Below are 27,859 nucleotides of genomic sequence, written 5' to 3' on the forward strand. Positions count from 1 at the left end.
TTGGATTCAAACAGAATAAACATAAGGCACTATATTCTTTCTTTGGGCTTTGTTCTGAATTCAGAGCAAAACACAAGCACCGGTGCACCCAATATTCAATTTGAGTCAACGTTTTCTTTATCTTTTAGTACACACAAGAAAAAAGCTTTTGCACTTTGATTTTTGTTGCTCAAGTTCAAATAAAAAGGCTTTTACAATTTGTCTGTGTTCATCAAACAAAGTTGAAAGAGGAACAAAATTCAACAAGAAAACCCTTCCCATACCTGATGAGATTATGTTTGCAGCCTGGTCGGACACTACTGAACTACAAGAACAAGAGGAAATGCCCTTACAGGTACCTGTGAACAGCTGTAGTCCAGGATCTTAATGTGCGCACTCAGCGCCTGGTCCATGATGTCTGTGGGGACATCTTCACTGTGTGCCAGGTTCCACAACAGGTTCAACACCTTGTGACATATAAAACAACACAATTCGGTAAAACTGTCACAGCTCAGGACCATACAGCACGGTTTGGTAAAACTGTCACAGCCTTCTTTCACTTGACACAGAAGATTGTATACAGTTTCAACGCACCAGGAAAATTCTTTATCAACAAGTAAAATAAACATTAGACCATGACTTAATGTCCTGAAACAGACAGACAGATAGAGACAGATAGATACAGAGTGACAGAAAGAGAGAGGGAGAGAGAGACACAGAAAGTGAGGGAGACATAAGTAGAGAGAGATAGAGACAGACAGATAGAGACAGCCCAACACAGAGAGAGGTAGAGAGATAGAGACAGGCTTTATGTAAATGTAGATAAATAACCACCTTGTGGGCCATGACGCCATCCTTGTCATCCTCTGCTAGACGTCGGATCAGCTCCAGTAGCTTTTCGCGCTGCTTCTTACTGGCGTCTTTCCAGCTCTCCTGCAAAAGCATAGAAGTCATTTTTAAACACAAAGAAAAACCAGCTACGTAGCGACAAAAAGCATCAAATTTACATTTTACAAGCCTCTGTCTTCAGGGAATTCTTCTCCTTCTTTTCCATAGGAACAAACATGTCTTTATGAACACTTTTTCTTACCTTGAAGCAGTCGAAGAGATGGTCCAGCTGTTCAGGTGAGAAGTCCCAGGCCAGTTTGGCCAACAAGTCGTGGACATTCTTCACTATAGCCTCATGCTTTCCAGCCTGGATAGACAAGAGTCAAAAACTATATTATTACATGTATATCATAATGGTAAAATGGGTCCAGCATTCCAAAGGGACAGCTGTTGGTTCCTTAGAGGGGATGTCAAGACAAGTGTCCCCACATTTTGATTGTGTTCAAGAACTCACAGAATTCATTGAAAAGAGTAGAAACATGTTCTTGTGAGCTTAAGCTCAATTGGTTCAACCCCTTATTCAACTGACGAATGTACCGACTCTACAAACAAAATGTGTGTTATGTCATGAGTGTTATGTCATGAGGCAACACTTCAGTTACACCATACAAACAATCATTTTGTAGAAAATACAGCATAAAGCTTTTCTGTACCTGTGCAGCCCATATGTTGTCCAGGTCCCCCATGGTGAGAGCCTTCTCCTTGATGACAAAGCGCAGGATTTTCTCCAGTTTCTCTACATACTGAGGCTGGTGGAGGCTGTCACGTAGCACGATGGACAGGACATTGTTCTGCTGGATCCACTCCTACAGATCACAAAATGATAAAACATATGAATGCCTCAGTAATACAAAATGTAATGCTAAAATAATCTTCAGCAGCAACAGAATGGACAGAGCAAAAGTTCTGCTGGATCCATTCCTACAGATCCAAACATTGTACAATTTAATTTAATTCAATGGATCAATGCTTCTCCCTCAGCATGATGCCCTGTGATATTTGCAGGCCTAATGTTATTGATTCCTAAAACCAACTTCAGCAGTTCCAAATAAAGCTGCTTTGGGACCTGAAATTCTAGCACTTCTTCCTGTTGTCTAGTGACATTCACATCCTAAGTAAGACAAGAGTCTAGAGTCTATGAGTTTGGCAGTAAGATGCTTGCAAAGAAAGACATGAACAACTGCAATTCTAGTCAAACTCTAGTCATTTCTATATCATGTCAAGACAAATATCTTATTTACACATAGCCTAATTCATCCATAGCTTCTTGAGTCATGCTGTTCATATCAAACCAACCAATATTCCTAAAACACAGCCTCCTTGGCTGAGGTAAAATTAGTTCTGACTACAATCATGTAGTGACTAGTGCTTACCGCCATCCTCTCGGCCGTGAGCCACTCGTCCTCCTCCATGCCGCTGTGCCGGTGGGTGTAGTACGACACGCTCGCGATCACTTTGTTCACCTCGTTCAGAGCATTCATCTTTCCATTGAAGGACGAGATTTGGAGCAATCTGAGAAAGACAAACATACAATTTAGAAACCTTAGTTACTTATTGATATATACCTAAAGCTAAGTAGTCATTTCTTTTGATTGTTCAAATTTTGATATAAAGCTCAAATTCATATTGCATTATGAAGGTCAGTGCTCAGGTTTTTCTGCTATGAAAACCTTATCACAAATGTAAATATCATATCTTCCATGCAAACGAATACAGGCTTACTGACAAATTTCATTCAATCTTTGAGTCACCTTATCGAAATATCATTCACCTGAAGTAGTGTGTCACTTTACCTGAAGAAGGCTAGAGACACAGCCAAAAAAGGCAGCCACATTTGTAAGAAAACTTTTCTCCAACAAATAGTCGATTGGGCGTCGGCTGACACACAACGATTTACCGGTTTCAACCTTTTATTCAAAGAGTCATCTTTAGAACCTACAACAAAAAATCATCACAAATCCCCACCTGAGGATCATCTTGATGCCTCCAGGTTCTTTATGGTCCAGAGATACATCCGAAATATGCAAAGTTTGTTCCTTTACAGACCTTTGTCAGAAATCTTACTTTCTCTACAATACAAGAAACTACATATTTCCCCACCTGAGGATCATCTTGAGTCGGAACATCTCCAGGTTCTTCATGGTCTCCTCCTGGTTGGGAACGCGGGAGGCCAGACACTTCAGCGCCTTGATGATCTGGGACAGCTGGTCGTTCTTCGCCTCGTTCTTTGCTTCCTTCTTCAGCTCTTCGTCCGTCAGCCCGTCCAGAAACGTGGGCACGATGCCGATGATGGGCTGGAAGTATTCCTCCACGGTGTGGGGAGTCAGGAGCTCGTAACACTGGCCCCACGGTCTGAGGAAAGTTTGCAGATGTCAATCAGTGTGGTAATTTTGGAAACATTAGACTCCATGAACGAGCACTTCCTGTAACTTCACATTCATGTATATGAATATCCTTAAAAAAAACAGAAGTATCATGTTTATACTTTGTCAGATAACAGTTTTATCTGTAATTGTGTAAACAATCTTATTACCATTTTAGTTACTCGTTAGTTAGCATCAGAAGGTCAATAAAGCAATTCTCGAACAAGATGGTAGTGAAAATAGCTAAGTAAGGCTCATCTTTCATTTTTTTGACAGTTAAAATATCAAGAACTTTCTCTTGATTTTGTTGTATTTAGGAACTCCAGTTGGATCTGCTACACTAGAATAAAAGATGTTAAGACTTACTTGATGAGAGCAGCGATGATGGGGACATTAAGATGTCCGGCCAGGAATCGTTCCTTCAGGATCTTGAACCCTTCCAACTGGCCAAACCGGTTTATCAAATCCACTAGCCAACCCTACAGGTCAAAAACGAACATTTTATCCAGCTGTTTGAGTAACTATTTTTGGCGTATCTTACTACCTGGATGTCTAACCTTCATCAACGCAAAAACCATATCAGTTAGCATTTCAAATATATGTTGAAAAAAGGAGCAATTCAACAAATCATTTTATGCAAATTGAAAAAGTCATTAAGATGTGTTTTTGATCCACTCTACATTTGTATGGCACAAAAGGACAATGTAGCTATTCGGTCTGACCAAAACTCACCTTTGGGTTTCTTGGGTCTGGAGGCCTGGCAAATAGTTCATCATCAGCCAACTGTGCAGAGGACAAGAAATAAGACAGCACATTCATTACAATGGTCAATGCACTTTCTTACCTAAAAATCATACAAATCCACTAATATTTCACTCATCTTGTTTTCTTCTAACTAACCAAGAAACATACAGCTATTATCTAAAAGAAGATGTTTGAAGTTATGAAAAATATTTAACATACCTGGGTTCCAACTGGCACAGTTTCAGACGGTCTCGTGCCATTGTAAATGTGAAATCTGGAAAAATCAAACAATTAGGTCATGCACAAAACTGCCATGTCATAACAATGACAAATTATGAAATATTGTATGGATGCAAATTCAAAAGACTTTGCCCAGTACTAAGTGGAGAAGGATCAGCATCAGTTCTCAAACATTTCTTGGTAGTTTGTTTAAAATCTGAAGTAAGTTTAAAGTTGTGACTTACTTGCAGTGTGGGTTGAGGGCCATGGCCAGCAGGTCCAGCAGAGGAAACCAGTCTTGGGACAGCTTGGACACACACAGCTCTATCAACTTCTCCGCATTCTTAAAGATACATCTCTGAGGAAGGAGATTGGAAAAAAATCCTTGTCAATATTGCCTTGTATAAACCATGTCAAGTCTTTATCATGCAAGTAATGTTTATAAATAAACTAAAAGCAAAAGCTTTCCTCTAAACATAAATTATGTCCTAGCCTGTGCTCAAATTCGTACAATATAAAGTAATAATTGGAGGAGACTTTAAACTGGAGATCGGAAAAGAGCCACACTTTAAATGTATGTAAGAACCTGATATACTTAAACTAAGTCAAAAGACAACAGTGGGGTTGCATGGTGGTGAGCTATGCCTGAAACCAACCAGTCCCTTATGCTGCTTGTACTGACCAGCTCTCAATACAGGACTATACAGTATGTGTTACGTTATGAGGCAGTTTACTTGTTATACCATGCAAACAAACAAAATATCCCAACTTACATGGATCTCAAATTTCCAGCCACTGACGGCGTCGTCAGTCAGGATTTTGGTGAAGGAAATGGTCAGGCCGTCGCGGAAGAATCGCTGGCAAGCTTCACTCCGCGTGTCCAGGCCTGGAATGTGTGATAAAGGAACGTAAGTGCTGTGCCTTACAAAAAGGTGATGTCATTCAACGTAAACAAACTTATCAGGCAACTCAGAAATAAACCACTTGTAGATGCCAATCACTTAGTATCAAAGAGCCGACTTTACAAAATCACTTGTGCTGACAAAGTAAAACAATGTTACTGAAGTTTACTTTGTTCATTAATCTAAAGAGCATACATACTACCAGCTTATAATTACAGAATATAGAACTGTATGAGCAGCTCTGTATTATGAGCAATTTCAGGCAAAAGCTGCAGGCCTCAAATCTCTACACATAAAAGAACCCAACACACTTATCAAGAAGAGTAAGGGTGACCCAGTGCACTTGGCTAAAAATGTGGGCTAAAGACGAATCAGCTACTGAAAAAGCCTTTCACTTCTCCAAGTTCTCCTCAAGCATCATGCTTTGAGTTCGACCGGAGAAGAAGAATATATAGTACACATTTTGTTCAAAGACATTTAACCTTTGGCACACTGAAGTAGCCGTTCCGTACCCCATTCCCTACTAGTTACAGAGTTAGGCAGCAGGGAGAAGGGTAAGACATAACTAATTTCTTACTTTTCTTGCACAGCTCTATGGAGGCCTCCAGTAGCACCTCCAGTTCCCCCTTGGGCAGTACAGGAACAACCCAGCGTGGTCGGTTTATCATGTCATCCAGCTTAGCCAGCTCCGCATTGGGGAAGTCAGGCTCCACCCCCTCGGGGAGTTCCTCCACCCCCTCCACAGCCACATCACCCCCCTCCCCCTCGGGTGCAGGGGGTTGTTCCACGGGGGGTGCTGTAGGGGTGCCCTGTTGTTGTGCTGGTGGTTGTTGTGGTGGTTGTTGTTGTTGTTGGGGAGGGTTGGCTGGTGTACCCCCTTGGGCTGGATTCTGGGGAGTGTCCTGCAAGAAACATAACAAAAAAAAGAAAAAATAATTTAAATTTGTTCAAAAGAGTTCATTTTGATCTTGACAACTTTCTTAGAATATAGTCACTTCTTGAACTATGGTTAGTAATTTAAAACCTCTTACATCAGAGGAGTGAAAATTTGGTCTTTTTTAACAATTTCAAAATCTTACGAAGAAATAAAGTTCCACAATATCAAACCTTTGTCAACTGAAGTTGACTTTCTTCAATAATGTGCGACAAATGGTTCTGATTGATTATGAAGTTATGGTCTTCATGTCACATACTAACACACAAAATATCAAACCAATCCATCCATCTGTTCTTGAGTAATCTTGGTGACGAACAGACATACAAATGCTACCTAAAATACAACATTACTGACGATAGTAATGACAAAAAACCAAACATTATTTAGATTACAAAATACTTCATTTCCAACATTGACAAAATCCTGCTATGGCTACAAGCTACTCGGTACCAAATGTTGTACATGATACTGGGTTAGTCAGCAGGGAGAAGGTTAAGCAGTTATGTTACCTGGGGGTTGTCCCCGCCTGCGGGGCTGCCACGCATGGCGACAGTCATCTCAGTTCCAGAGATCGGACAAATCTTGGCACGGTCGTCCACCGTTCCAGAAGAGACAAGAGTCGCGGGAGGTTAAAAAGTCGGTGTGTCGCAGTACTTGTACCTGGCAACCATCACAGGACATTCTCACCTACAACCTGGGGGAGCAAAAGTCAAAAGAATAAATTGATGAAGGTTAGACTTCCAGGGAAACAATATTTAAAGACAATTCAATCCCTACAACTGGATAAAATTTGGAGACTACTTCCGGACGTCACCACTCCAGTAACATCTATCTCTCTTCTTCTGCGACACTAGTCTACGAGAGGGTGAAGCTTACATGAGGAAAAGTTAACATTTTTTCACCATGTCATGTGAGTAAATTGTATGTTCTCATAGATTCAGAGAAGAAAGAAGGAATAGAGGGAAAACAGATACATTGATCGCACATTCCACATTGTGGAGCTATTGTACTTTCAAAATCCTGAGACAGAGAGGTAAAATGTTGTTTCTCCAGATTTAAAGAAATATTCTGAACACACTGTGGCCTAGCTGTATCATGCCCTAAAAATGAAAGTAGGAAAGTAGTTAAACAATACACACATTCCCCCTTTTGCATTGTGGAAATCTTAAAAATTCGTATTCTGATAGAGATAGTTGTCATTTATAAAAGTCTAAAAATACTGTAGCCTGGCTGGATCCATAGGTTATGTAAATTCTGTTAGAATATTACCCCAATGATCAGAGGGTGTAAGCCAAAGTACAAGAGTGCAGGATCCTTTTCCCTGTTCAGAAAAATCCCTAGGAACTGAAAATCATGCATTGTAATACCCACTGGCAATACGCCAGACTTATCATGATTCCTGATCACGACTCCTGATCATGATCAAGTCTAACCTAGGGGAAAATATCAGCACCAAATTAGCTACCGCTGGTAGCAACACCTGCTGCTTTTGAAATAAACATCGTGTTACATATTTCAGGCTAAGATATTATCCATTTTCCATGCAATTTGCTATTATGTCTTTTACCTCTTTAAGCAAATGCCAGACTTATCATGGTTCTAAGTCTAACCTAGGGGAAAATATCACCACCTTATTAGCTACCACTGGTTGCAGCACCTGCTACTATAGAATTAATCCTGGTAGGCTGGTACCAATGAATGCTATATATAATACTGGCTGAAATATTATATTTTTTCCATTCAACAAAAAGCATTTTGCCTTTATGTGTTTTTCTATGGGTATAAATTTAAGTACATGAGAAACCTATGTAACCCACTCCTGCTGCTATTTGAATGAACATGGTACTGTACCTACATATTTCACGCTAAGATATTTTCCATTGAATGAAAAACAATTTTCCATTATGTCCTTATCTTTGGACACAGATTCAATCAAATGCGAAGCCAGTCTTAAAAGCCTTTCTGAAAGTATCCATATCATGTTTTTCACCAATGTTTGAAAAGCATTCAGAATCAGATACGATATATATAGAATTTTTTGTACTTTCCATGCAACACAAAGCTATTTGCCATTACACATTTATCTTTGGGTACAGATCTAAGCAAATTTAAAAGCCTTTCTAACAGGCTAGACTAGCGTGAAACAGTAATCCCCACAGTCTAGTCTGTAGTCTGACGCGTTCAGTAGAATTTCCATTAGCCACTGTTTCTTATCATCAATTTTTCAGGCCCTTATCTCCGAGCCACACTCTGAGGAACCCTTACCCCAGCCAAGGTCTCCTGATAAAATGTCTTGGATGGATGGCATTCCGGACCACAGGTCAAAGCAACCAATTTTCCACAAGCATATAACATGTATGAAGGATAAAGCATAATCTTCTTAAACAAAATGGGTTTTTGTTTCAGGGACATTATGATTAATGCCACTAATATTATCTTCAAGTCAAAAGCTCTTATCATCCAAAAAGCAATTGCCTGCATTATCTTATACCTGCATTTTTCAACCGTGACATGTACTTGTAATTTGGCGCGGCCAGCTATTCATATCTGTATGCCTTTCAAACACTGGTGAAAAACAAGATACGGAAAAATTACAAATGGACGAAAGAGTAACTGCAAAAATTCTACACACTACACAGTATAGAGTTTTATACAGACAATATTGATATCCTAAATATGGCAAAAAACAAGCTTAACACAAGTGTGCCAGGAAATATTGTAAGTTGTAAATTCATTTAGTTTTGCAGTGGCTTTATTTTGTGGTTGGCGGGAAAAGAAGGCGTATTCTAAATTTGCATTTGAAACAATTCTGCAGAACAATAGTAATACTAATACATTGGGCTCGCATACTCATAGTGTCATGAAGTAGTGAATGGAGAGGGCACCATGAAAATAAAACCACCGTGAAAGTTTTAGGATTCAGAGTATTTCTTTCCGAGTCGTGACAGACCTAAGAAATCTTGGATGGACTGTGTCGGGAAAGAAGTGCAGCCTAAACAGCGTGAACCTCCTGGACAGAGCCGCGTGGAAGAGCGGTGTGAAGACTAGCCGACTGCTGCCCACCCCTGTGTCAGGGACCCCAGCAGCAGTATAATCAAATACTGGATACTACTAGTAGTACAATCCATGCATGTCTGATTTAATATCCGTGATCCTTGGAAAAACATCTACATAGTACCAGAGAGGATGTTTGCAGATACACCAACCCATAATAAATCTAACATGGCAGATCACTTCCTAAGAAAAACCATCTGTAGTTTGAAAAAATATACATGAGAAATTCTTGGAATTCAGTGGAAATTTGGAACAGACAGACAAATAATATATACGGCTTTCATAGATTTTCAATTTGACCTGGACTTTGCATTCTCCAATTGTCAAAATATCAAACAACGAAGCTGATGCATTAGTGAAATATTCAAAAGCATTTTGTGTCGTGCCTGACTAAGATTGCTGATCAGATTTTAGTGAAGAATGTTAATGCTATTAAACATAATTAATTCACAGGATCATGAAAGAGTGAAATAATTACTTGCACTTGATCAATACTTGAAAGGTTGAGATTAAAATCAACAGTTATGTAAATTCCTGATTGTGACGTAAGTTTCCTGTTTAGATATTCATCATTTCTTTTTTAGCTTTCACATTCTGGTTTGCTAGTTATCAATATCATAAGAAGCACTCACAACATGTGTTATAATTGGACATTGCATTAATCCATATTACAACAGGTGTCACAGTATCAAATTACAATCGAGAGGCCCAGCGCAATTTCGTCTGGTGCAATTGCCCAATTCCCCAGTACAAAGCCATGGCAACAGCGAGGGCAATAAAGGATAATTCTTTGCATGTGCAACTAAAGTACAACCCATGTCGTTACTTGATTAATTGGAAGGTGTGCCTTTATTGCAGTGAATGAAGCAATCTCATTTTTTTCAATGTCCAATTCCCTAGAATACGAAAGGACAGCATACTTAGAATGCAGCTCATTTTATAAACTTTAATCATGCCAGAATACAAGAATTTGTTTTGCACATACATAAGCGCTTACTGCTTGTAATGTAATATATGTAACATATCTATATGGTTATGTAACATATGTAACATGCTCTCATAACCTCACAGACTAATCAATTGCAACTTTTGTATATTCAAAAATGACCGTCCATGAAAAGGAACATGACATGTAGCTTAAAATGGCCATAACCTTATTTTAGGTCAGCATACAAAATTACATATTAGTATTATTACATAAGCATTAGTAAGAGGATTAGGGGTAGACACAATTTACAGAAGCACTTGTCACGGAAGGGATGCGGGCATTCTGAAAAGACGCTTATCAAAACCAGCAAAAATCAATACATTCTGTACTTGGGTATTAGAAAAATCACATGTTTTCCGGGTTGGACAAAATAGCGTTGTCCATGACGGTTCGACAGGTGAAATTCTGAACCATGACTTTACATTATGTATCTCATCCATTATAGAGAAATTAAATGTACTAGCAAAACAGAATTCCTGGGTTTAGACAAGGACTCAGACTAGATGGGCAGGGGCAATTAAAATGCAATTAACCAAAGCTTTACGACCTCTTTTTTACGAGCTAGGGCTGGAAATGGGTTAGCTTCCCTAAAATTAGGAGAGAGACTTCTCTTTTTCTTCTCCTTTTCAATGATTCAATTCAGATGCTCATACTTGAAGTGCTTAGAACATTTATAAACATTCACAATAGCTCTATTTATCTTCAAACAGATCAATCTTTTTCTTTTGATCAATAGATTTGCATCACAACAAGTGTTAATTGTTTAATCTTACTGGATTACAGTAATTGTAAACACTTGTGAAATACCTATAGTGTGCCCTATATTCAGATGTAAATTTTTCTGTAATACATCATGAAATCCTTGCTGATTTTGAGGTGAAATTTAGGAATTTGTCAGCACAATATACATTGTATCAGTATGGTAAATCTTGACATGGTTGTGGTGGTTTCATTTTCACAGTTTTCACAAATGTGTGCTTCAAATGTAATATTACCATACTCATTGATATTGACTACAGCATTGTTTAAACCATGAACTGAAAACACTGCGAAAACCTCCCTTTCCCTTCTGCTGCGAAATTAATTCAAGTTCCCGGAAAAATAAATGAATTTCAGTGTTCTCACCAGAATTTTTTCACAGCATAGGGGTCAGGTACAGAAGGCCAACTTTACACGGTGCAAGTAACGCGTGGAGTGCTGAAGACATGACCAGAGTAGAGAGTCCGGCATGCTCCCCCCGAAAATTTGTAAATTCATAACCCAATGAGACATTATTTCAGGCATTTTGAGGGATAAATTTTGTGAAGTAGACTTTTTCCTCTCTCATAGCCTCATTCTAAAGCCAAATATGAACTTTTTATAAGATTTATGAAGGGTCACAAGGTTTGTCCCAGAAAGAAACACCCCTATGCTGGTTGAAACACAGCATAGGGGTCCAGATCACAGCATAGGGGGCCCAGATCACAGCATAGGGGGCCCCTATGCTGAAAAGGCCTGGCGAGAACACTGAATTTACAGTATTTGCTCAATCAAGACACATACAAAAGCCGGCAAACATTTGAAATATTCCTGAAACAGGAAATGCAGTGTTGTGTTACATATTCTCCAAATAGCATCTAATCTATAGTATGTTGGGATCTTTCTTCAGTTCTTGTTTCAATGGCCCATTTTCTTACTGTTTTTGCAGGGTTTTTACCACACTGATACCAGAGAAATTCACCTTGGCAAAATGGACTGCAACCAATTTTCAGGAAAGCAATACTTCCTGGTGACCAAATTAGGGATACAGCCAAAAGAATGCTGTGTACAGACCTAGCAAGTGACTTTATCTTACAAAACACACTACAACTTACAAGTAACGTACAACAAATAGTCAATAGGGAGACTTTCTCAGGGCAAATCCCTGAGGTACAGTTTAGATGTGATCTGATCCCCCTCCCCCAGACTGGAGACCCCCTCCCATTCACAAATGAAAACCATTTGGGCAAAACCGGAAACAAGAATGTTCCAAATTGTTATTCAAGCCACATACTGGTGACATTGGTTGGTAGTTTAATTAGTATGAGCACTTCACTGACCTTGCTTCTAACTATTTTCAGAAGTAGGACATATGATGTCACGACAGAGTAACTGAACTACATTATCATGCTGACACTGTTCTTTATCATATGATATATCATACATCACTCATTCACTGCTTCAACTGTTATCAACACTGCTAAATTTGGGCTCAAATTCGTTCAAAATATCTTTGTTTACAGCAGTGTATGATTCATGATTCCAATCCGGTATTGCCAAATTGCGCTGCCAAATTCCAGGTTGTTTATACTTTCTTATACCTAAACATATTTTTTCTGCAATTTGCAAATACTTTACAGGTGGCTATTTCTAACCGGGGTGTATATGCATTTATAACATCAACATGCCATGGACTCTGTACATGAAACAACTGTTTCTGAAAAAAAAAAAAATACATTAAGTAAAAGTCTGGGATAGAGAACTATAGGACAGTTCTTCTGTAGTCAAGCTGTAGTTAAATTGGTTATCAAAAGATGAGATCACAAATTATGGTGGCAAGAGACTAATCAAAGCAATGCACCAGAATCCATGTCATAATTCAATTTGTGTGAGACTGCAGTCTTCCCTTTCATATGATGTGTAAGAAGACATTTTCTGCGGCTTGTGTAGAATATCAAACATACGGCACATTAATCTGACAGATCTAGAAGATGATTTATAATGTAAATCTAACATCATGTCATGATCATATGAGCGATTGCATCACAGGAAAGGGAAGAATGTAGCAAACAGACCTTCCAAGTTGTACAAAATTATATGTCAAACCCGCCCCAAAATCCCTACCTCTTTGACAGTAGCATCAAACACGGGTAAATGCACTCCATATCGTATGCGCTGGGTAAGAATTGGTGAAAATCGAGGGAAAGGGCGTAACATTTCCAGACAGAGAGTGAAACATTCTGCGACAAAAATTTAAGTACGAGGGATCGATACTGCCACCTAGAGCTATGTTATGGCGAAAATGGACCCACCACGGGAAAAGAGGAACATACATACTTCCACAAATGTAGAAAGGCTTTAGTTCTAGCAGATATACTGGATGCCATCCTACCAGACGAACAAAGTCGCCGGTCTGTAAGCCGCCAAAACTGCAACAGAAACCGGGTTCGCCTCAAGTCCAAGATGGCTGCTGCAACCAATGTTTACAATGCAAAGTGCGCAGTAAGGAATGCATAAACCAACCCACACGTCTCCTTACCTGTCAAATGGTCCGGCTGGGTAGCTAGAACACGTACATACAACAAGCTCTGCAAGATGTATTCTAAAATCCAAGATACAGAGGCCCAAAATACGGCAATAATCGCCGATTGACTCAATGTCAAAATACTGGGACCCTTGCATCGAAGATGTGGAAACCCCGTCAGAATGATGTCATGGGCGCCGCCATATTGTTTTTTCCTTGTTGTAATTTAGCAAATTACAAGAAAAATTAATACTTTGTCAGCTTTACAAAGTGTTTAAAAATATACAAAAATATTCTATGGATGAAATCTTCACTAGCGGTAGATTTCTGATAGTTGTATCAAAATGTTCAACTTTGAACTTTCACCGCTAGCCTGGCGAGGTCATCGCCAGGTCACGAGTTCGTGAAGAGCCATCATGGCGAGTTACCGGTTCAATCTCGTCAAGGTGAGGGAAAAACAACTCGTTCTGGCAGAGATTTGAGTATTTATAGTCTAATGATATGACAGGAGTTGTGGCGGCGCTTGTTCTTCGACAAAATGATAGATGTTTAGGTTGTCGTTGCCACAGTTGTGAACATTTTGCATTCTACTCTACTCTACTCTAGGACAAGTAACCCCCCTCCCCCTAGTTTATCATAATTTAGGTGAATACAACTAAGTATGGGTGATAAAAATCCAATTGCCTGCCTGCCCGGTCGTAAACAGCTTGTGTTTACTGTACAAAACTGGTGTGTTTACCGGTTATGTGATGTAAACAAACTAAATTTCGTTGTGTTGTATCATGTACGTTACAGAGTGACATTACAAAAAATACAATTACCACCTTCCAAAGATACCTTTTTTTAATGTTTTACACTGAACCCTAAATTACATGCCTTGAGGGCTTGTCCACTTAACGAAAAATTTCACACTACTCTTCATTTGTTCAACATGATTTGTTGCAAAATCACAGATGTTCACGTTTTCTGTATCTTTTATTTCCGCATCTTTCATTTTCTGCATCTTTCATTTTCTTTTGTAATATACGCTAGCACAAGACATAATTTTTTCTCACATTTCCAGCGAGTTCCACAGTTCAGCTCCTCCCTGTATAGAATTGCGAGACGATGTTGTTCCATCTACACAACACCTGTGGACACAAACGAACCTGTAAGACAACTTTTGTACTTAATTGTACTTAAGAGGCTCTTAAAGTAACAGAAATCAGAAATGACCAAACGAATGGACACGAACCATAGGTATATACCATATATCACTCTTATGTATTTTGTACCATGTATGTAATAAGCCCATTCGTAGATTCGAGTATGCATGTGCAGTGTCAAAGGTGAAGGCCCCTGAGACCTGTCTGGGTATTGTTATGCAAGTGAAGACAATGCCAAGACAAGAACTGTTTACAATACAAGCCAGGGGCTTTCAAAGATCTGTACAGGACGCTTATAAAAGATTATACTAGTATGAAAAGACTTTAAACAATGTAAACTGTATCTTCTTTAGATATTTTGCCTGACCCTTACCTCTTCCCTCATGACCTCAATGAAAAGCGGCCTGCGCGCCGGTTTGAGCTTCTCATGAATAGACGTAGGTTCAAACAAACAGAAAACCAAGGAGGTTATATAACCTCCTTGGAAAAACACAGGATTTTTATATACTTAGTACATGTATGTCATTTTTCCGAAGTAATAGAATCATAAGTTTGAAGGTTTCAAGTGATCATACTATGATGGCATACTTTATTGTGTTAAAATTGCTGTTATCTTTTTACAGACTTTTGACAAAATCCTTATTGCCAACAGAGGAGAGATAGCCTGCAGGGTAAGCTTGAGTCACTCAATTATAGTCAATATCCATTGTGTTTTCACTCATTATGTAGATGCATAACTATGGTTCTGATTTGCATAGGAACTGCTCTTTTTGTACATCTAGTTGATTGTTGTCGTAAACTCATTTTTACATGTCTTTCCCTGTTGTAGGTAATGCAGACATGTAAACGAATGGGCATCAAAACTGTCGCCATCTTTAGTGAAGCTGACAGACATGCTGTATGTATGAGTTTTTTTGTACATAGAGATGAAAACACTAGAGTATAGAATCTTTTACTATGATACAGCTGAGTGTAAAAAATACATGATATGGTTGATGTTTCCAATTTTTCATTTTTGCTCATGTTGAGACAGAAAATTAGAATCTCAAAGAAATCTGTTTTGCACTTACAAATGATGTGATAGACAAGTGAAAGCTCAATTAAGCAAAGCAAAAAGACATATTTCTAACTGGGAGCATGGATTTATGATTTATTGTTGAAGAACAACTCCATTTGATAGTTTGTCATCAATATGATGTTTCAATACACTCCTCCACTCTATAATCTTGTAAATAGCAGATTTCCTTGGTGCTGAAAAGCTATCAAATGTACTATCTCAGTATCTGAGCCCTATTTAGTACAGTCTTATTCCTGCACACTGGTGACCAGATGTTATAGGAAGTGTGCAGGCCTGGACATCTCTTGTTCTTAGTAACACCATGTTTGTTCTGTTGCCACAGCTCCATGCACAGATGGCTGATGAGGCCATGTATGTGGGCCCAGCTCCGTCCAACCAGAGCTACCTGGTCATGGATCGCATCATGGACATCATACGGAAAACTGGCGCCCAGGCTGTAAGTACAGTTGAAATCAGGCTATTAGCTAGCAGGGTGTCAGGGCGTCTTCTGGCCACCCTACACTAAAATAATCAAAGAAATTAGACATCCTCCTTTTGCAGGAGACACCCAGAGGACACCCTATTTCCCTGGTACATGTAATAACATACACATGTACATGTGTTCCCTAAGCACTGCTACTGTACTAGACACTGGCACAGCATGAAACTTGATTGACATGTAAAACTACTGGGTAACTGTTAATTCATAGAGGCCATTAGGGAGCTCTGTTTCCACACACGCCAATTTTTGGACACCCTGTCAATAAATCCTAGCTAAAAGCCTGGTTGCAATGGCTATTTGTTAACAATTCATATTTGTTCCAAGATGCTATAGTTACTATCAGATACCTTTTCATCTAGAACATGTTTGATATATGAATTATGATTGTTTTCCTTTTCTTAGGTCCATCCGGGCTATGGCTTTCTGTCAGAGAACAAGGAGTTTGCCAAAAAACTTGTAAGTGTACAAACACATATGTTTCAGTGACCAATGGTTACTTTATTTGCTTTAACCTGAAACACTTTCTCCTTTAATAGATAATAGCTCAATAAATTAGTTCGCAAGCTTAGTGCAATACTAAGATTTTGTGAAGTTTTCTGACTTTGTAATGGCCTTTTACTAGTTGGGCAGCCAAACAAACTCAATGTCAAAACTTAAACTCTTCCTTAATGTTCTTTACCAGGTGAACTTTCGTGATATTATTTTTTTTATTTTCTAGGCAGATGAGGGTGTGGCGTTTATCGGTCCTCCCTCCGGCGCCATCCAGGCCATGGGGGACAAGATTGAGAGTAAACTCCTGGCCAAGGACGCCAAGGTCAATGTCATCCCGGGCTTCGATGGTGTTGTCAAGGTCAGTAGAACCTTAGAGCTCATTTTGAGTAAATCAGTAATGTATTCCTCAGTCTGTGATGCTTTGATCTGTTGCTAGGCACAAATGTAACATGGAAATGTCATCCACTGAATCCTCTAGTCTTGATAACACTGTACATTTTCGTATCAGTCAGATATCAAAATTATGTCTAGTATTTCCTTTCAAGTGATTGTGAGATTCCTTTTTTGTTATGATTAGGATGCAGATGAAGCTGTGCAAATTGCAAATGACATAGGTGAGTTCCTCTTTCATTTCATCTTTCATTTCATTCTGTTACAATAGTATCTGTAAAAAGTAGAATTTTGGTACTTTTAGCAATTTTGGTAATTTTGGTAGATACAGTATGTTTTGTTGATTGTACCTGACCTAATGTCATAATTTGATAATGATGATATTCTGTTTGTCTATTTTGTGCCACCATGAGGTTAAACATGTTTCCTTTGATTGTAGGTTACCCTGTAATGATCAAGGCTTCAGCCGGGGGAGGAGGAAAAGGCATGAGGATAGCATGGAACGACCAAGAGGCAAGGTAGGAAAATGTTATAGAACATAATTTATCTGGCATACATGTCATTTACTCTGGGTTTTTGCAACTACATTTGTATTGTTCTCAACTTGTTTCCTTTAAGTAAGAATTAAGTTTCAGCCAAAGCTACAACTCTTACTAGTTTATAGCTTCTTATTCATTGAAACTTTTAGACCTAAAAGTTACGTTAAAGAGATACTAGCAGTTTTGTAATGATACCAATGATTTGATTTTGTTTCTTATCCAGAGATGGTTTCAGACTTTCTTCTCAAGAAGCTGCGTCTAGTTTTGGTGACGACCGTTTGTTGATAGAGAAGTTTATTGACAACCCCAGGCATATAGAGATGCAGGTAAGGTGGAGATTCTGTTTCTTATCAAGAAAAACCTACCGGGCTCTTTTTGTTTATAAAACAAGGCCACCTCTACAGTACTACATTTTCTCGATAGCATTCCAATGGTTTAGGCAGTCCATTTTTTTCTGGCAATGCCCGATTCTGCTGATGCAGATTAAGACTGAAGATCTTTTTTTGTCAATATCATTAGAGCTTGATAAGTCCAATGGTTTAATTCTGTTGTTGGTTGCCTTTTCAACAGAACTGAGTCAGCTTACAGGTGTGATTTTTGTGGCAGAGACTGCCATTCTCGTATAGGGCTGTTTAGCCATAGTCGATGCTGTAGGGCTGTTGTGAATTAGGATTTTACCATGGTCAATACTGACCGACAGAGGCCATATATATATATATATGGTTGCCTATCATTCATGTAGCCTGTCATTAGTAATGTAGTATGGACCCTTCAATTCTAAAATTAAGTTTTTTTCCATTTCTGTTCAGGTTCTCGCTGACAGCCATGGCAATGCTCTGTACCTGAACGAGCGAGAATGCTCCATCCAGAGACGGAACCAGAAAGTGGTTGAAGAGGCTCCAAGGTACAAGTCTCAACATTTCTTACCCAAATCGTTTAGTTACAAGAATATTCTTCGAACAGTGACTTGATAAAAGGTAGCAAAATACTAACCTCCAAATTTTCGACGTCTAGTCTGTACGTCTTGTTCACGGAATGACCTAGTCTCGCGAGAACACGAGACTAGGCCGAGACTTGTGAAGATCGTCCTGACTCCCCCGCCTCCTTGCGGAGTAGGGGTAAGTAGGACTTGTTCTCGCGAGACTAGGTCATTCCGTGAACAAGACGTACAGACTAGACGTCGAAAATTTGGAGGTTAGTATTTTGCTACCTTTTATCAAGTCACTTTTCGAAGAATATTCTTGTAACTGTGATTATACGTGACTGATGAACCTTTTCAACCAAATCGTTTAATTTTTCAATCCTAATCTAGTCATGAAGTTTATCATTAAAGCTAAAATATCATTTTGCAGTCTTGGAATTTCAAGGAGTTTCAAATGGCTTCAAGTTTACCTAATGACATTCATGAAAATTATGTATAAACATCTTACCTGTAAAAACTAGCAATAACTTTTTCACCTCCATGTATTTGTCTGGTGCATGTACGGTCTTGGTCATTGTACCTCTGCTTTGATAGCAGTTAGTGTATATTAGGTTATTATAAAAGCAGGATAGTACATTACCTGGATGTTTTGTCATTTAAACTGTATTTGTTGATGCTTTTCCACAGTATATTCCTGGACCCAGACACAAGAAGAGCCATGGGGGAACAGGCGGTGGCACTGGCCAGGGCTGTAGATTACACGTCAGCTGGTAGGTGGCGCAGCTAGTCTATAAGTATCATATAACAGGCTAATAAGGTGTGTACATTTTTAACTGAAACTTGCCACAATTTCAAGAATATTTGGGCCTTCAATAATTCCAGACATTTTGATTTTTTGAATCATTGAATGACTTTGACTTTATTTTGATCAACAATTAGCTTTATAGTACACATCAGCTGGTTAGTAAATGTATTTAATCTGGTCTTTGCATTTATTATTGTATTTTGTACAAGCTCAGATATGACAATTCAAAAAGTAGCAACACTTTCCAAAATCACTTTGCTCTTAAATTATTTTTTAAAAGGTATATACTTGAGTATTTGAATGTGGCATGCTTGCAAAAATTACATTGTAACAGTTTATTTTGTTTTAATTCTTCTTGACCAGTAACAATAGATGCCAATGTGTTTCAGCATTGGATTTAAAACATATTGCTCATATCAGAATGAATAACATAGTCATATAACTTCTGCAGGTACTGTTGAGTTTCTGGTGGATTCACAGAAGAACTTCTACTTTCTTGAGATGAATACAAGATTACAGGTAAGAACACATTGAGATCCATATAAATTGTTTTGAAAATCATTATGCCATAACAAAATAACTTAATAGCAAACTAAGTACCAAGGGACTGCACAGTGCATATTCAAGTTGTAAATCATAAATGCCTAACAATAGAAAAGTGTAGATTCATACGAACATTAGATTGTAAAAGATGATGGTGATCATGCACTTTGCCTGAAAACATTAATTATCATCCAACCTTTTTTTAGAATCAATTCTCTGTTGGACACCTTGTTGCCCTGTTGCTCAATAAACCATTGATATGATATATAAATTGTAAAAAATTATAGTGATAACATACTTAGCCTCAAAACATTATTTGCTCTTCCATTGGTATATTCTATAGATTGTACAAAATTATTGTGATAACGTCATCATCATCATCATACATCCGGAGAATTTCTTTCTCCGGTGAGGTAAATTAGATAAAGATATTAGTGATAACATACTTAGCCTCAAAAGATTATTTATAATCCATCCTAAACTGCAAATCTAGCACCAATTAAGCCCACTCCTTTGTCCTGTTCCACTCCCCAGGTGGAACATCCAATCACAGAGTGCATCACCGGAGTCGACATAGTTCAGCAAATGATCAGGGTTGCAAAAGGTAATCAGCAAGGAGTCACGTTTGATAGATTGTGTTGTGAACAAAGACTATACTTTTGTAACAATTTTATAGGCCTTTTTTCTATGACAATTGCTAAGGCAAGCAGTAACCACTGAAAGTTTGACAAAGTCAAATCAAAATAGACTGCAAAGCGCTACAGCTGTGTAGTACTACTCCAAGCAGGGGTTTGGCTCCGGCTTGTTTTTGACATCTTTTTAGGCATAGGTGTAGTACACCGAATCAACTTGTAGACAAGTCATGACTCACAATCGACAAGTTTAAGATTATGTTTACATTAGAGTCCTTACATAATAGACCCTCTTGAAAAATGACGCTTACTAATAGACACTTGCCATGTGTGTGAGAGAGCTTCTCAGTTTGACGAAAACAGAAATATCTATTTGAAGAAATGAATTAAATGGACAATTTTTTTTTATTCTACAGGACATGAACTTACTATCAAACAGAGTGACATCCCCATCAGAGGCTGGGCAGTGGAGTGTCGAGTTTATGCTGAGGTAAAAAAAAAATTTCGACAGTTTGCTCTTCCTAGATTATATCCTGTTTATTACTGTAGTTACATGTTAGTAGCAGTCGGCTGTTGATTGAACCTAGTTGTGTATAAAAAATCCAGTGATTTTCCAATGTGATGAAATTATTCATGGGTCTTAGTCATGCATGTCTTGGTGCATGTTTAGCTGTACGTCTCCTTGATATTCTCTGTCTTTTCCAGGATCCCTACAAGTCTTTCGGTCTGCCATCAATAGGTTGGTTGTCAAGGTACCAGGAACCAACACATCTGCCTAAGGTAAGAAAAAAACATGCACACTAACCTTCATCTCTAAAAGTGAATTTAAACTTTGACAATATGAATGCACTATAAGGAAAAGACTTCCTTGTTTGACCACTATAACCACCTTTTCCAATAACAAACCTGTTTTGTAGACATGACTTTTTAGATTATTGCAAACGCGTTGTCAAACCTAAGCCTTGCTTATCCAAATGCAAGTGTTTGAATCTGTGTAGTGAGAATGCCCCAAGTACATGTAAACTTGATGATGACAAACTCCACTCATTTGTTCTCACAGGTGCGGTGTGACAGTGGCATCCAGGAAGGCAGTGAAATCAGCATGTACTACGACCCCATGATCTCTAAGGTATGTCTATGCTTAATAATCTCCAGTCATACATGCAATTTACATTAAGTTTTCATAAATTTGAAAGAAAAGTCCATTGCTTTCTAAGGTGTTCTGAGGGGTTTTATACCTTTGATACATTTTTTAACTGATGGTGTATAGAGATTTGTAGCCTTGGTGCCATCCTCCATAGTAACTGCTGGCTCTATCTTTTCACTTGCTAACTTTAAGGCTGGCCCCTTGTAATAGCAGTAGCTAGTCGGGCAGCCTTGGCTGCGGTACATTGTACGCAGCTGAACAAATAAATAAAAAATGGTCAGCAAATAAAAAGATTGAGCCAACGGTTACTACAGATGATGGCACCCAGGCTAAGAGATTTGAGTTTGAGAGGCATAAAAGTAAAAAAAATGTGATTTGTTTCCAGTTGGTGACCTATGGAGACAACAGAGAAGAAGCTCTACAGAACATGTGCAGAGCTTTGGACAACTATGTCATCAGAGGTATGGTGGGATTGTACTCTCAGCAGAAAGACTATTTAAGTATTTTTTTCCATCTTTTAGTTCTACTTTCAACAAAGCAAAATAAAGTAATCTACTTTTTTTTGTTTGGTCCTGCATACATGGACCAATGGTTAGTGATTGTGACTTTTGACCCAAAGTTTGCCAGAAAATCAAACCCTGGCTATTGCTGCTTACATTATTCCTGCCTTGCATACTGCTGAGAAGGGTATCAACTCTTCAGTTAAAGCATCTAGCTATGGTTGACTGATTGTTTTCAGCACTGTATATACTGCACATAGCATCTTAAATATATGAATGAAAATTCTGTGATGGTTATCAAAATTATAAAGATTTTATACGCTATTTCTGTACACAAAGTAAAACTCTTACCAACAAGCTTGATCAGTCCACTAATCCTTTTGAAGTTGATATAAGCCAAAGCCTGTCATATGACCTGTAAAACTTTTCACATGCCCATTTCTTATTTTTCCTCCATGTTTGTTATAGGGGTGACCCACAACATTCCTCTCCTCCAAGAGATCATCGCCCACCCGAGGTTTGTGTCTGGTGACATCAACACGAAATTTCTGTATGAAGAATACCCTGATGGCTTCCAAGGTACGTTAAACAGCATTTAGGCCCAAAAGTTACTCAAGCAACTGGATAAAATTTTGAAACAGTCAGACGTTTCAGACAGCATCTGCTATCTTTCGTCAGTGACTGAAAGATAGATACATGATACAGATACCATGCTTCTTACAAGCTGGCACTTTGTTTTCTGGATTTTGGCCTGTGCAGGAATGATATGATGGTCCATTTTGTGACATTTCGTCTTTCATCAATGACTGACAAGTCACTGACGAAAGATATCCAGTTGCTTGAGTAACTATTTTTGGCGTATCTTATTACCTGGATGTCTAACCTTCATCAACAGAACAACATTTAGGTTTACTGGCTTTGAGGAAAATTGGTTTTTGGCTACAAATATGCATGCAACAAAAGTTCATTATGCTCTGATGTGATGAAGGTGGATGAAAAGGTGCCAACATGTTGCCAGAGAGACAAGTTTTAGTTGTTTACAAAGAACTTTGCCTTCAAATCTCAGGATGATAGTAAGATTCAGGAAACGCATGTCAATGTTTTCCTGGGTAATTGCACACCTCCAACAGTTTGATCAGCAACTTCTTTTTAACGTCACAGAATGGACTATCATTTCATTCCCGCACAGGCGAAGATCCAGAGAACACAGTATGTTATCTGTGCCAAACTTGGATTTTGTACAGTCATGTATGCATATGTTCCTTTTTGTAACACATTATAACTGTTGTGTTGTTAGGTCGGCAGTTGTCAGATGCTGAACAGAAGGAAGTAGCAGCCATGGCAGCTTGTATCTACCTACGGGACCAGGTCAGGGCAGGGGCCTTCAAAAATGAAAACAGGTGCATAAATATGGCATTGAAATATGTTTTCAGCCATGGTCGCTCTGTGATTTTTGTGATTTCCTTGTGCAATATTTCAACAGCCCTTAGATGTCTTTCTTTTCCGTGTGTATTTCAGAATGCCTCTCCAGCCAGTGAACCCTGCAGCCTGGGACATCACAGCTATTGTACAGGGACAGGAGATGCCAGCAACTGTCACAGAAAATAAGGATAACTTCACAGTGAGTACTCAAAACTTTTTTTTTCCTTTAGAGATTCAGAGAACTAAAAAATCTAGACAGTTGCTGTTGCTATCCACCTAGCAACTGTTGGAGGATACACAAATTTTATTGAGTGAAATTTATCAACATTTTAGATATTATTCATCCACTAAGAAATGTGTGGAATTTGGAGGACACCAGTTTAACAACTTTTATTCAGTGAAATTTGTCAACTTGTCAACATTTTAGATTTGTTTGTTTGAACCTTTGTTTATTCATGATAAGCTCAAGATATTATTCATCCTCTAAGAAATGTGTGAAAGCTCTTGTTTCAATCAGAATTAACGATTTTCATGTACTCCTCTCCCCCAGGTAACAATAGATGGGCAGACCCTGACGGTGAACAAGGACTGGTCCATCGCAGCAGCTGTTCTGGACGCAACAATCAATGGCCAGCAGAACACATTTCAGGTGAGCAGTGCTTACCATAAAGTGATGCTTATGTGAAACCCTATCTGCAATAATGACATATTCATTTGTTCATTCATTTGTGTGGATAAAGAGATATCACTCTGAATCACTGGAGGTTGCAGCTTAACGTTCCGTCTCTTTTCTGCAGTGCATCTCCAGGAAAGGAGATGAGATCAAGCTGCAATACAAGGGCACAGTGGTGAGTTGGTTTGACTGTTGATACACATCCAGGGCTGGAAATGTGTACCCAAAATTGGAGCTGTGCACCTATTTTTTTTTTTACTGTGGGTGCACCTAAATATTGTGTAGGGTTGCTTAGTAAATACCCAAAAGTACTATTGTGCACTAGTATACAGTTTATATTTGACATTCAAGTGTCAGAAAAATTAAACAACCTTTCTTATTACTGTGTAAAGTTAGTCATAGAATTTCAGATTCAAGCTATGAAGAGGAGCAGTAAGATTTATGATTAGGTTTTGCCGCACTTCATGTTGTGCACCCAACATTTATTCAAATTTTTAAGGTAAGGTGCGCCAGTGTACCTATTCCCAAAAATGGATTTTGAGCCCTGCATGTAGCTACTTATTTTCTGGTAAAGCAAATATCTTCACATGATGCTTAGTTGGTAATCCAAAGCTAGCAGGATATGTGGTATGAGCTAATGATTGTATAAATCATTATTATGTGAAGTATAACAAGATGTGTATTTCTCTCTTCAGTTCAAAGTTGAGGTTCTGCCCAAAAAAGCCACAGACTATAGTCACTTGATGCCAGAGAAACCAAAGGTATGTGTACATAGATGCCCATACTGAGTACCCAACCGTTTAACATCATTTCAATACCTTGATCATTTTGTTGATAATTCTAGTCTAGGTTATTTGTAGTTCTGTGCTGACCATGCCATATTATTACAGGTTGAGGCGAGTGGAGAAGTGAGGTCCCCCATGGCTGGTAGTCTGGTCTCTATCTCTGTACAACCAGGACAGGACGTAAGTGTTTCTATATATTGCTAGCCTTAAGAACTATTCAGATTTATACAGGTGAATTAAAAAACAATAGATGGTCAACTTCAAGGGTAAATTTGATATTTCAGCTTTAGAAATTTCTTTTCAGTTTATAAACTATATCTGAAACAAGCTGAATGTACAGTGTTTGTTAATCGTCCATTCATTCTTTTGTTCATTTGTTTATTCATCCATCCATTCATAATGTTTTATCATGTAGACATTCGACCAATATGAGTATTATGATAGTTTTAAAATGTAACAATTACAATTAACAATTACATTTATTTCTGTATGGTTAACAGGTCCATCATGTATGTCTTTATGCTACAGTTGTCGAATGATTTGAATCCTTGCATCCCCACAGGTTGCCATCGGACAGGAGGTCTGTGTGATCGAGGCCATGAAGATGCAAAACAGCCTCACAGCTGACAGGAGTGGCAAGGTAAGGAGTCTTCCAAGAAATATATTTTTTCGCGGGAGGAATGAGTTAAATAAAGCAACCCCATTGTGCAGTTGATGATTGAACCCATTCATACTGCCATTGTAAGGATATTTTTTAACACAACAGGAAAGCAGTAGCAGGAAAGCAGTAGCAGGAGGGCATGTTTTTTTTTAAAGAAATAGAAATGGAATTTCAAAGGTGGATTTTGAAACTCAAAGATTAATCTTTGAAACTCAAAGATTATTCTGACGTCTAAAGCTATGGCTTTGTACCTTTTATAGTTGCTAGGTTTTTTTTCTGTTCATTCATTCATTCAATGACATTCATTCATTTATTCAGTTGTTTAATCATTGATCCAACTGTTGCTACTTACAGGTGAAGGCGGTACACTTTGAAACCGGGACCAACGTGTCAGAGGACGACTTGATATTGGAGCTAGAATAATCCAGAACTATCGTAACATGTTGTGCCTCTTTAGTCTTGCCTCAATATTGAGAACTTAAGAAGTTGCCCATGCAGGGGTGTCTATGTACTTGTTTAATAACAGGCTTTGGATGGATATACATGTATCAGTTACTGTAAATGTAGAAATGGTCGTTGTGGTTTTATGTTCGCAGTTTTCACGGTGAACTCTTTACCACAAATTTAAAACCACCAAGAAAAGCCGTTTCACTGTGTGACTGTAGCGCTACTATTGTTTCAAACGCACACTCAAAACCACTGCGAACACTCCATTTTCTCCCTACCGCGAAATTAAATCCCCGCGAACATTTCTGCATTTATAGTTGTTAAACTTGTAAGGTTGAGGGTGAGTCCTCAGTAAAGTTGCTATTTTTTCAAGAAAGTTGGTCCAGGACAAATAGTCTTTAACACAAGACGGAAAAATGGATCAGTAAATACTATTTAAAAAGTCTGTCTGTCCAAATGAATGTGGGACAAATGTTTGTGAGGTTAGAAAATATGCAATTATGGTTTCATGAATGCTTCTCATTTCAAATATTCAGTGTCAGGTAGAAGTAATGGTCAAGGTATGCGAAGGGCATTATTCCTTAATACTGCTTATATTATTGTGTACAAGTCATGAAACTGGTAATGTAGGGATACAGGTTTAAATGATAACGAAATTAAAGGCTATGATAGATATTACATGTTATCCTGCTCTGACCTATGCCATACATTTGTACTTGGTGTTGGGATGTCATAAAGACCACTCTTCTCTTTCCTTGCTCTCAGGGATAAAATTTTCTTCCCTCTGTTTTCCTCATTTCTTGTTTTCTTGTACTGTTGCGTGTAGTATGGTTTTTACAAGGTTTAATCACTTGAAGACCCGGCTGTGCTAATTTGACTTTCTTTACTAGAGGTGGCAAGGTGGTGTTATAAGGGTTGCTGACTGAGAATCTGATAAACATTCTGTGTTCATCCCCTGTTTGAGCAGAGCTGTGTCTCGAGCATGTTAATGAACCAACCATACTTATCAAAAAGAGTTGCAGACCATCCTAGTGTGAGTGGATCAAACCTTACTGTCTGGACTTTATTCAGCTAATGCACTTACTGTTCAAAGTTAGTGTGTTTCACCAAAAGGCAGTTTAATAGTTATGCCAAACAAACAAGCAAGCAAACTATACCTATCGCTTGTTCTCTCTTGTCCCATTTGTATCATGGTCCACTTAGAAAATGTCTAAGACGTTTCTATAAAATTTCTCTCTTTTCCCAAATATTCCAATGTATTGTGAATATAGTAGCCTTGGAAAAGTATTACACGGATTTTCTTCCAACAACAGCGTGATGTCAACTCATGTTATTAAATTTACAATGTATGTGGCCTTACTATAAGACGAACTGTATACAGCATAGTAAGGACTTTTTATATGTTACAGTGAACAGTTTGTGATCAGAAGCTTCCAAAACAATCGTTACAATTCGCATTTGTAAACATGAAGAAAAAAAGGAGATAGACATGGTAGAAGTTCTCTTTTTCTACCCCTGCCAAAATTGTGAAATAGGGAATTTGACAGTTGTGTATCACACTCCCACATCTACAGTATGGACTTGTATGTCAAATGTATTTTCGTTCTGAAATTCTTAGCACTACAAATGTATTTTTGATCCAAATCGTAACAGTACAACCTTTTCTTGTTGCATAGTGTCTAAAGGGTGTGCTAGAATTGTGCAGAATAAACTCTTCAGTCAGTTTTTCTGTGAGGTTTTGTTTTTGCCATATTTACATCACATATGAAACTCAATCTTTTGATATGTATCACTGAATGAGGGATCATTCTAAGAGTGCTTTGGTGAATTCAAATTTGCTCAATTGTGGCATTGATATTAC

The 27,859-nt window shown here is 38.3% G+C and overlaps 2 protein-coding genes across 18 annotated transcripts in view; one reads left to right on the plus strand and one right to left on the minus strand.

Moving 5' to 3' along the window:
- The window catches only part of LOC136422960 (ubiquitin carboxyl-terminal hydrolase 9X-like), a 41,428-nt gene extending 27,917 nt beyond the window's left edge, over window positions 1-13,511 (minus strand). For 8 of the 17 annotated variants that reach the window (XM_066410911.1, XM_066410906.1, XM_066410915.1 and 5 more), the window contains exons 1-14: window positions 13,352-13,511; window positions 6,542-6,726; window positions 5,673-5,997; window positions 4,967-5,079; window positions 4,439-4,551; window positions 4,194-4,248; window positions 3,963-4,013; window positions 3,597-3,709; window positions 2,968-3,219; window positions 2,241-2,379; window positions 1,521-1,673; window positions 1,070-1,174; window positions 814-912; window positions 333-446 (exon numbers count right to left, since the gene is read on the minus strand). In XM_066410911.1, coding sequence (XP_066267008.1) covers window positions 333-446; window positions 814-912; window positions 1,070-1,174; window positions 1,521-1,673; window positions 2,241-2,379; window positions 2,968-3,219; window positions 3,597-3,709; window positions 3,963-4,013; window positions 4,194-4,248; window positions 4,439-4,551; window positions 4,967-5,079; window positions 5,673-5,997; window positions 6,542-6,589 — 1,680 coding nt within the window. In that variant the 5' untranslated portion in view covers window positions 6,590-6,726; window positions 13,352-13,511. Of the gene's footprint in view, window positions 1-332; window positions 447-813; window positions 913-1,069; window positions 1,175-1,520; window positions 1,674-2,240; window positions 2,380-2,967; window positions 3,220-3,596; window positions 3,710-3,962; window positions 4,014-4,193; window positions 4,249-4,438; window positions 4,552-4,966; window positions 5,080-5,672; window positions 5,998-6,541; window positions 6,727-13,149; window positions 13,172-13,204; window positions 13,289-13,351 lie in introns of those variants that run through there. The other 9 variants (XM_066410919.1, XM_066410916.1, XM_066410918.1 and 6 more) reach the window with 5 other exon arrangements.
- Window positions 13,512-13,648: 137 nt separating this feature from the next.
- LOC136422961 (propionyl-CoA carboxylase alpha chain, mitochondrial-like) lies at window positions 13,649-27,723 on the plus strand. The gene is made up of 27 exons (XM_066410920.1): window positions 13,649-13,782; window positions 14,400-14,486; window positions 15,105-15,152; window positions 15,311-15,379; window positions 15,882-15,995; window positions 16,443-16,496; window positions 16,759-16,890; window positions 17,110-17,146; window positions 17,362-17,440; window positions 17,685-17,787; window positions 18,271-18,365; window positions 19,071-19,153; window positions 19,640-19,707; window positions 20,266-20,335; window positions 20,780-20,853; window positions 21,069-21,143; window positions 21,424-21,492; window positions 21,896-21,971; window positions 22,479-22,589; window positions 23,308-23,410; window positions 23,529-23,631; window positions 23,983-24,081; window positions 24,230-24,280; window positions 24,801-24,866; window positions 24,996-25,070; window positions 25,453-25,530; window positions 25,906-27,723. Exons 1-27 carry the CDS (start codon window positions 13,753-13,755, stop codon window positions 25,972-25,974), a joined length of 2,118 nt encoding a protein of 705 aa, XP_066267017.1. The 5' UTR covers window positions 13,649-13,752; the 3' UTR covers window positions 25,975-27,723.
- Window positions 27,724-27,859: the final 136 nt, after the last annotated feature.

Source organism: Branchiostoma lanceolatum, chromosome 17, assembly GCF_035083965.1.
Source record: "Branchiostoma lanceolatum isolate klBraLanc5 chromosome 17, klBraLanc5.hap2, whole genome shotgun sequence".
NCBI classification, from domain to species: domain Eukaryota; kingdom Metazoa; phylum Chordata; class Leptocardii; order Amphioxiformes; family Branchiostomatidae; genus Branchiostoma; species Branchiostoma lanceolatum.